The sequence below is a fragment of the Battus philenor genome, unplaced genomic scaffold, assembly GCF_028537555.1.
Source record: "Battus philenor isolate CCGP_79_NKW_IND1 unplaced genomic scaffold, ilBatPhil1.0.hap1 SCAF_14, whole genome shotgun sequence".
NCBI lineage: Eukaryota > Metazoa > Arthropoda > Insecta > Lepidoptera > Papilionidae > Battus > Battus philenor.
The window spans coordinates 10,630,646-10,640,790 of NW_027181676.1; the positions used below are offsets into that span (position 1 = coordinate 10,630,646).

The 10,145-nt window shown below is 33.4% G+C and overlaps 1 protein-coding gene across 1 annotated transcript; it reads right to left on the reverse strand.

Moving 5' to 3' along the window:
- Nucleotides 1-452: 452 nt before the first annotated feature.
- LOC137918409 (uncharacterized) lies at nucleotides 453-8,983 on the reverse strand. The gene is made up of 3 exons (XM_068761210.1): nucleotides 8,811-8,983; nucleotides 6,107-6,489; nucleotides 453-1,022 (listed from the first exon to the last, which is right to left on the reverse strand). The coding sequence occupies exons 1-3, from the start codon at nucleotides 8,827-8,829 to the stop codon at nucleotides 564-566; spliced, it is 861 nt and encodes a 286-aa protein (XP_068617311.1). The 5' UTR covers nucleotides 8,830-8,983; the 3' UTR covers nucleotides 453-563.
- Between the last annotated feature and the right edge of the window lie 1,162 nt (nucleotides 8,984-10,145).

Here is a 10,145-nt window from a genome sequence, read left to right on the forward strand (position 1 = left end):
CAGTAACATTCACATGGCATCATTACATTCTCTTTACAGTTAACGGCACGTTTCCACACAGATATACTTACAATTACACATAAATAAGCGGCTTCGCTAGTATAAAATAAGCTAAAAGTCTTTCTTGGCTAAAATGGCATATATCGCCTACTAGTAATACTTATTGAGATTAATTACATTTTGTCAATAGTTTTTACAAGATACATTTAGAATCAAATAGTCAAAATTAATAGTCACAGGAATCACAAGCTTTAAAATAATTTGCTCGTGAAAAGAAATCAATTTCTTATAAATAGAAAGGAAGCGTAGGGTATAAGAAATAGTGATGAGAAGTAGAGAGGAACTTATTACAATACTAACAAACTAGTACATTCAATAAATTAACAATTATTATCTACAGAATACTAAATATCACAGAGAAAGTACCCATAACTTATCAACAACGTGTTCCATCAAGCAATCAAATATTTCACGTCAAAAAGAGAGCGTACACTTAACTTAGAATAAATAAGTACAGAAGTGGCGTTTTGTACGATTTGGAATTACAGTCGGGGGGTTTGTACTCAACTCATAAAGAGCAGATTTGTTTTGTTCCTGGGTCTTCTACTGTCCTTTTTCTCTTGGAGTTTTTCCTCGTACATAGAGCACCGTTTGTTAACCTTCTTACTTTTCGGACATCTAAACTCATAGTACCAATTGTTCAGCAAGTTACCGTAACCTCTGAACGCAATGTAATCGTTTTTGAGACATTGCGCTGCGTCAACTTTCATTTGAAAACTGTCCAACCTCATCTTGCTTACATTGAAAGACGGAATCGGCATGTTAACCGCCGTCATGCTTTCTGTTATCTCCGCGATCGAACTATACAGCCTCTGCAGCGTGTTAGTGATGAGTCTCTGTCGCACCATCTTGTAGTTGTTGAATGGATCGTCAGGAAAGTCCAGTTCGACGTCGCGAAGTAGTTGAAATATAGCTTCGTACTCCTTAAGCGATTTGAAGAGCTTCGGCATCTGGTACGCAAACTGTAACAAAAGAGAATTATAATAAATTTTCAGATCAAAACTTCGTCAAAGCGACAAAGCTATCGATAGAAGCTTTGTCGACCATGAACTTAACGCGACTTTGCGCATATTCAATAAGTGTGCGTGAATTAATATTGCCGTTACAATGTATAGTTTACGCTGTAGCTGATTGGTGTCGAGGTTGTATAATCCATAAGTATTTGTGATTGGTATTAAGTATTGAAGTGATATTATTGTGAACTCATCGACGTAACCAACGATTTGTCAGAATTAATTTTACAGCGTGGTTTCTATTTAAACATAGAGCTTTATAATTAATATAACTAGACATTAAAATTGTTAATTAATAAAGAGAAGCACAGATAGGTACGTTCACGTTAAACTTAGGTTTAAAAGCAAGTGTTTAAAATATTTAAAGGTTTAAAGTTATTGGCGTACAAAAAAGGTAAAAGAATTGTTAATTACAATGAATTCACTACGATATTTAGATAAAATGATTTTATAGGTATAGGACTGTATGAATAAAAATATAACAAGTGTAACATAGTTATGTTTATAGATCGGGTTCACTGCACGTAGTTAGGTTTGATGTCTCTTTTATCACGTACAGTGCTGCATATTTTTTAATATTGCACCCATTTCGGTTTTAGTGACCACTTAAGGTAAGGGAAGCGTGATTGCGGCTTGCTTTAATAAAAGGCGCAACCTTTGTATGAACAGTCTAATGTCTCAGTTACATAGTAAGGAATTCAATCGGCTTATTGTTAAACCGTCGCTTATTATCACAAGGTGTTATTGATACAAATCAAAATTTATTTCTGTTATCAACTTAGAATAATGATTTCCTTTTGTTTCACGGTGTCAATGTTAACTCAAGCAAAATGTATATATAGATTGATTATTTTTGTGCTTGCTTACATAAAAAAGAGAAATAAGGATAAATATAAATAACCGGAAACACGTGTTATTAAAGTGTGGAAAACGTTGGTCAATTAGGCTACGAAACTTACGTAACCGTAGGATATGTTTGTACACCGCCATTTATTGTTTTTATTACATAATTTGTAAGAGTAGTATTTGTGCCGAGCGATCACAAGTTTTAGTTCTTAAAAATTTAGTCCTGTAACTATCTAGCACAGATAACTCAGGGTTACCTTTCCTTTTTATTTATGGCACATGGAATATTTCTAATAGGATATTTTTTTATATTTTTATTCTTTAATCATTTGTTAACATATTTCCAATCACTATTATTATAAAATATTTTGCGAGACGTTCATAAATTTTAATGTGACGTAATTACATATTTACATTCATCGATTTTCCGTTTATTGCAATTACCCAATAACGTTGAACACATTACTTGCCTCCGGGATCGATAAAATACCGTTTGCGAGTCACACAGACGGCAATATGAGATTTCTATGAAGTTTATTGCCTGTTTCATAAATAATTAATACGTGGATATTATACGCTAAACGTATGATAATAGCAAAAAAATATTTATTTATTATAAATCACTTATAATTCTAAATGTTACATTAACCGTTAATGCATACATAAACTGATTAACACATATTGGTTTAATTATCACTAAAATTGTTTTGTGGATTTCGTTTTAGCGCAGAAAGTTCTCCAATGAGCTTTTACATTAACTAATAAACTAAAGATAACTAATAAACTTTCACGAAAATATGCTTTAAGTACGTAGTGCTTAAGGTACATAATATAACAAATGTGTTGTGAAATAAGTCCATGTAGGTAAATTAATTATCGGTCCTACGACAATATGACGGCCGGTAGGCACGACGCGCTGTTCTTAATAACAATGATGGATACGACGCGAAACGTAAATATGAATACCAGACGAGCCGGTTTACCTCCGCGCTTGTAACAGATCTCTTATTATTGTCTTTTAAAAATAAATGTCTTGTGCGGGGCAAATCTTTACTTGCAAAGATGCGTTTATATTGTTGTTATTCTTTGAATTTTTAACTTTATACTTGTTTTTCCTCCCTGTATTTACTGATTGATCACTATTGCACATTTGTCTACGTAATATGTGTACCTATAAAAATAATTTGATATACCCTTAGGATAGAGTCATAGATAGAATCAGATAGAATTTCCCTGCAAAGATATCCTTAAGCTTTATTATTATTAAAAAGGTAATTTAGAAACATTACATGGGAATGTATTGCAATACCGTACACGTTTGCCCTTCAAACGAGATTGGTAGATTGAATATATAGGCAAACAGTATCAAGGTCCTTATTTAAATTTATATTTATGGTACATTTTCCTTATTATTTTTATAATAAAAAATATTATATGTAATGTTTTTGCACAAAAATTAGTAGTACTGATGTTAACGACGTGGTGCTCATGTTTCAAACGTATTAAGTAAATATATATGTCTAATAAATCCCGGGGTCTCATATAAAGTAATGCAATTATTTATGTCATGTTTCCTTATGTAATTACTGTAAAAAAAGGAAATCATTTCCAATAATTGTTTGTTATTTGCGGTTATTCGAACGTAATATAATTTTTCGAATACACGAATAAGATACATTCCTCTTATTTTATTTTTCATTAAATTTTAATAGCAATTTTAAGTTTCCATATTTAAAAATTTTAGTTTCTCATTAATGGATTGTAATTAGAATAAAACAGTCTAATACTCAACTGAACGAATCAGAATATAAAGTTACAAAAGATAATTGGTGTAACAGTATAGTTCGAGCAAATTAATTAATAAAATTTGAGCGTCACAATAATTGTTTCAGGAAAACTCATGACCCAACCTCGTCACTAATGGTTTCGCGTTGACCGTTTGCATACTCATCTTTCCTGAAACTCATTAACAACAGACCTATGTAATCATTCATTAAATTCAAGCATATGACACTCGACATGTGTCTGGTAACGTATGACGTACAATTGACTCACAACTCAATGAATAGTTCTAATCTCTTCAGCTGGGGTCACAATTCTGCAAAACTCAAAAACCGGTAAACAATCGATTCTAAAATTAATCGTTAACGTTTTACGGTTCATAAAAGTGTAGAGTTCGTGGTACTCGGCCCCGGTCCCATTGTGGAGGACCATCGCCCAAGAAATCGCCGACTTGTGACGATAATAAAAGCGTCGGAGCCTGTGAGCAAATATGGCGAAGTATTCAAACTGAAAACGCGACAATGAGCCGTACATTCGCCTTAAAGAGACGGGCTTAACCTGCGAAACGTGTTGGAGACAAATGCAGCACCACGCCGGAATCGTAAGTTCACATTCGTCTCACTTGGACAAATAATGTGTTTTTAACATTTCGTGTTGTTTTGTTAAATCGTAAATACTGAGCAAACACTAATGCGCACCGAGTGACCGCTTAAGCTCGCTCTTGTCACCGTGAAAGCGCTCCGCAGTAACAATTGTGGAATATCTGTCCCTTTTATTTTAATATTGGAACGATAGATTTTTACTTGCAAATTTTCCACACAAATTAGTTCAATGCAATACATTTATTTTTAACGGTTACGTTAATATCACAAAAAATTAAAATGTTAAAGAATGAGACCAATAATAGTAAATACTATTGAACGCATACGTCGCGGTTACTGATTTGGTCGAAGGCGCAGCCACAGTAATCTTTGGCGCTCAGTTTTAACGTCTCATTTGACCGGTATTTAATTTTTAAATTGTTCATAAGTCAACTAAGACCGGACCGAAGCAGAGATCACTTGAATTCTAACGCTTTCCTTTGCTCAACGTTAAATATTTGAATTTCTAAAGTGACCATGTAATGACGAACTGTCGCAGCCATAGACTAGGAATATTCAATATGCATCGATGTGGATACTGATCGGTGTGGGTTAGAAGATAATTTTATCTACGGCATGTCATGAGTATATTTTCGATTGTATAAGGACATCGGAGACTTTGAACGTCCACACACTTATTGTCTCGCGCAGCATTAACTTTTGTGTACTAATTAGTGGGTGTCCAATATGAATATTTAATAGTCACGCGGCCCAAATGTATGTTTGGTAAATAATAAAAGCTTTAGAACGCCCGTTACAGTGTGCTTGTGTATTTTATATTTAAGTGTGTGGAGGCGGTAAGAAAAATGAACAAACTTAAACAATTGATCGCCGGTGACTGATTTAAAATGCATTTAGCGCGTTACTGATGCCGGCTTATGTCGTGCGATTGAAAGAGAGAAGCGCCAAAATTAAAAACAAAAACTTATTTCTGTTAAAGTCGATATGTTACATGTATACGTGTATGTTGCAGAACATCGCGTGCGCGCGGAGGAATCAGTCGTTGTCCATCTATGCAAATTTCCGCGAAACATTTAACCGGAGCCTTGGTTAGCTTTGCTCCTACTGCGACTAAACAAAAGCTTCGAAATTAAAAATAGATAAGTGACTTTTCGTGAATATTAATATTTAATTCAAATTTAGAAATAAGCCTTTTCTGAGTAATTTTTATTTAAACTTTTCAGTTATTTAAAATTATGTCATACTTTTAATATAATAATGAGGTCGCGAGCTTTTTTAATTCAAATTATTTTATTAAAACGAACGTGTTACGACCAGGAACAAATTTAAAAACCGTAATTAGCAAATTACAAATGTAAAATCGTTAAATTTTTCGAAAAACGATACGCGGGGTTGAAAATTAGGGGCTTGCACTCCTAGTTATTGCTCTTAAGTACAACTTGAAGTAAATAAAATCGGTACAAAGTGCGGCCACGTGTAATTTGGCTCGTCCGAACCTCATTTACCTTGCAACGGGTCGGCCCCGAGCGGGGCTAATGTACACTGCGATTCTTTCTCGTAAATAAAACAAAAGTAAATTTGAAATAATGTAAAAACGTTGAACGGGAAGCAAAAAGAGCGATGGGTTGGTCCACCACACCCTCGAGACGTGTAGTGATCGGACACGGTAATTACACCTTCATACTATTAAAGCTCACTTCAAATAAATTTGTCCTTAAAATTATATAACTTATCACAGCTGAGTAAAGAAAGAAAGAGAAGTAAATTTATGTTTTTTTGGAGTATTATAATTTTTAACTTTACCTTTTTTTCCCAAATCGATGCGCCAACTTTCCGCGATGATTTGTAATCGTGAAAATGAATGTCCACGAAATTAACAGCCGGCAGCCAATCCGGCATCCCGTCCCTATATTCGCGAGATTCGTTCAATACTTTTCGTTCCTGATTAAAGAATCTTCTTGTGTTTTTCAATTTCTTCATAATTTTTCTCGTCGCATTCTTATAGTGTTCGATACTAGGATTCTTCGGTCGTTTCGACGACATTTCTTTGGTTAGTTGCGCCACAGTTTCTGGCTGCCGCCTTTGATGCCGCCTCTTGTGTTCGATGGATCGCGATTCAGCTGGCATTACGCACATCGCTACTACTATAAATACCGATAGAGCTATCAGAAGCCTTTTAGGAAAACCTGCAACAATGATAAACCATGCGTTAGTAAATATAGCATATAGGTACTCACAATAAAAATGGTATTACACATTCATAACAAAAAATGTTAATATATTTGAGGAATTAAAAATATTAAACAGACGTGAAATAAAAAAGAGAATAACAGACATTCTGTGTTAACAGATTATGGTAATGTCAATGCTTCTATGTTTAGAGTAAGAATAAAATGATGTTTCTTTAAAATAAAGAATATAATTTTAAACGCGATTTGCAGAAATAATACAATTAAATAGTTTTGTAATAGTAGTACAGAGAAGTATTTTATCGTATCTAAAATTAGTGGTAAGTTTGTTCGTGTACTCCAAATTGGGTACACATATGTTAATAAAATTTTCTCTCGCACGCCATGCATTCTTGCAGCGGATGGGAGTCCGTCACATAAAAAATAATAAGCTTCGTGATTATCGTGAGCGCATTTCTACGACGGACATATTATGTGCATAAAGCGCTCGTACAATCTCCATCTTCGGAGCACTTTCTCGCGACTATTAAGACCCCGGTTGTGTATTGCACGTGATTTTTTTTTAAATCAATTACTGTTTGGTATTTATTTCCATAATTTTTTTTGGTTCGGTGGTTGTCTTTTTAGATGGTGATAGACTTAACTTGACCTAAAATTTTGGATTTTTAATTTGTCCTTAAAGTACCGAACATGTTAGATATAGCCTAAACATAATATTTTTTTAATCTTATATAGCTTTGTCTTATATAGGATTTGCCGTTCATCGGTAGTTTTGATGTTATATACTGGTGCCATAAATATGTTTTATGCGCCGCCGGTGCCTAGCAATTCTTCGAGAAGTAGCTTTTGGAAATATAAAACACACCACCGACTTTGAAATTTTGGTCTTTGTCGAACCAGTGTTAAAACTTAATGAAAAGTATAACACATTGCACTAGTTCAATTTGCTACTAATTGTAAAGGACATTTTTACAGCTTTTATGAATAAACACGAAGTATATAGTATTTTGATTATTGGCAATGTAAAAATGTATTAGTAATATGGATTTTACTTTTCTTATCTATCCTAGTTGTTAAGAAATTTTATAAGTTATTAAATAAATAAGTTAATAAATAAACTAACTTTATTTGAAGAAGATTAAAAAAAAATTATCTTTTCATACGTATATTAAAATATTACTGAATATTAATATTATAACTAAAACAGTTGTGTGAAGTTTCACATTTCATTGTATTAAAAGACCGGTTCAAGCATAGGTTGCTAATGTCACTTTAGATGAGGATAAGTGTGTTTATGGTCACTGAATCATTAGGTCAATCCGTGTCGTTGACAACCTAATACGTGTTAAGTAAATACAAGTAAGTACACAGACCAAAATAGACGAGGCTGAGAAGTTTGCAAGCTGCCTTATTGCTGGCAGTATAGCAGTGATATTTTTTATCCAATGAACAATGATGGTACCGGCTTAATATTTATATCGGTACGCATTGTTGAGATTAAACAATGCTAAAGCGCGTTACCACGAAAACTATACTGTACGTGCACATTACGTGATTTGTTACTGGGATTTCCCGGCGACTTGTCACGCTGCGGAAACGTAGCTATGACCACAAATTTACGTCAAAGTGCGTTTAAAACATCATCTATGTACACGATGATCATTAAGTAGAGGATAAATAAAAATAATGATATATATTACCTAACCTGATTTCGTGATCATTTAGACAAATTATTTACTTTGATAAAAATTGAGAGTAGACAGCATCCAAAAAAGAACACCGGTAAGCAATTGAAAGAATCTGATTGGGTAACGTAGTATTGGTGTCGGGTAACATCGCGGTATAGCTTTCAGCGAAAAATCCCTTTGATCAATTGCCGCCTATCGAATGTTGTTCATTCTCACACGATGTGCTTGCTAGGTTACGCCGAATTTTTTCTTAATACATATTGCAACTTCCGAAATCATTTCCAATCGTTCGATTTTAATACAATCCTTTCGATCATGATGGCATAGTTATGCAAAATTATTATATTAGTTTCATAGGTCTAATATGAATATTACTATGATTTTAATTAACTAACGAAATTAATAATAAATTAATATTAATATAACAAAATTTGTTTTTTTTTAATTTTTGTGAAAGAAGAATTATCTATATTATAGTATTACGATTATATTATTTATATTATATTGGAAATAATAATCAACTTAATAAACAATTTAGTTGTACCCACACTTCTTGATATTCATTGTCTATGTCACTACAGCATTTAATTTTGATATATTAATTATATAAAATAAATAAACTTCACACACCAGTTAACAAGACATCCATGAACAAGGCATTGATGTAGCTCCTTCGGGCAAGACCATATTCATACAACAAAATAGTCCCGATAACGAAAAGCGGCGAAAACGGGACCACGAACTGCCGTCAAAAACACTGGCCGGGAACACTCGCGTATAATTAAATTCACTGGTAAATACTTTTTTTTTTTAAAGGGATCACTAGTGATGGGACATTCGCACTGAGCGTGCGTGTGCCGGCGGCGTCTGTCGAGGAGCTAGTGCGAGACCGGCGCGCGGGCACTCTCTGCCCGTTGAATGAACGCCGAAATGCCGCGCTGTATATGAAATAGCTGGTCAAATACTATGCGAAAACCTTTACCCGCTCCCAGGAAAGCCTCCTTCGCCCTTCCGCGGAGATCCTTCATACTCCGAACTGTTTTATTTAATCTTACTACCATCAAAATATTTTTTTATTTTACAAGACTTTTATTCTTGGAGTATTTTGCTTACATTCTGGGTTTAAAAACAAGGTTTTAAAGATTTGGCCATTCTGCATGTATACCCTTAACCCTGTTTCCAGTCACAGAATAAATTCTTACAAGTGTACTTAAGATTCAGGATGAACTTATTTATTCTCCTTTGCGGATTTTAAAAAGTTTTATTATCTTTTTAATTACAATGACGGGTCTCACTGTAATTGACTTTTTTATTATTTTTAAGTTTCGGTTATCTTATTTGTTTTAACGTAGTGAGTTCTAAAGATCAAAGACGTGTATTTTAAAGTGAATTTTTAATTCCTCATTATAAATCCTTTACACAATCCAGTGACGTGTTTCTCATATTTATTAAATAAAGTGAATAAAGTGAAAGTTAACTAAAACAAAATTTTATAGTTGAGAAAGTTTGTCTTAATAACAATATATTTTTCTATTTTTTTAAGTTCATAGTAAGAAAATGATCGATCATAGAATGGTTTATTATTTAACATTTTTGCTATTATTGCTGTAATATTTAATGTAGATAATTGGATTATATAATTAGTTTATTGTAGGTGTTATTTTTATATTAATTAATGAGGATTAAAACGATTCTCGTAACAGTTACTTTATAACAGCTCTATGCCACTCACTTTCGACATCTTGTGCAAGTGAACAATTATTCGATTCGAGTTCGGCGCTGATTCATCGATGAGTCTATCCTAAAGTGAGTTTTTATCGGACGTTAGTCGCTCCGCGTCGCAGTGGCACGCGAGCGACATACTATTATTGTAGCAATCGTAGATAATCTCTGATAATGATACAAACGATTGATTGAAATATTAATTTGAATAATATTCGAATTACAGGATGATTGGTTACAGAT

What these genes read in the sequence shown, in the direction of transcription:
- LOC137918409 (XM_068761210.1), bottom strand. An exon ending in CATCGATTTGGGAAAAAAAG is followed by an intron (nt 1,023 to 6,106) that starts GTAAAGTTAAAA and finishes CTTTTGTTACAG; the next exon opens with TTTGCGTACCAGATGCCGAA.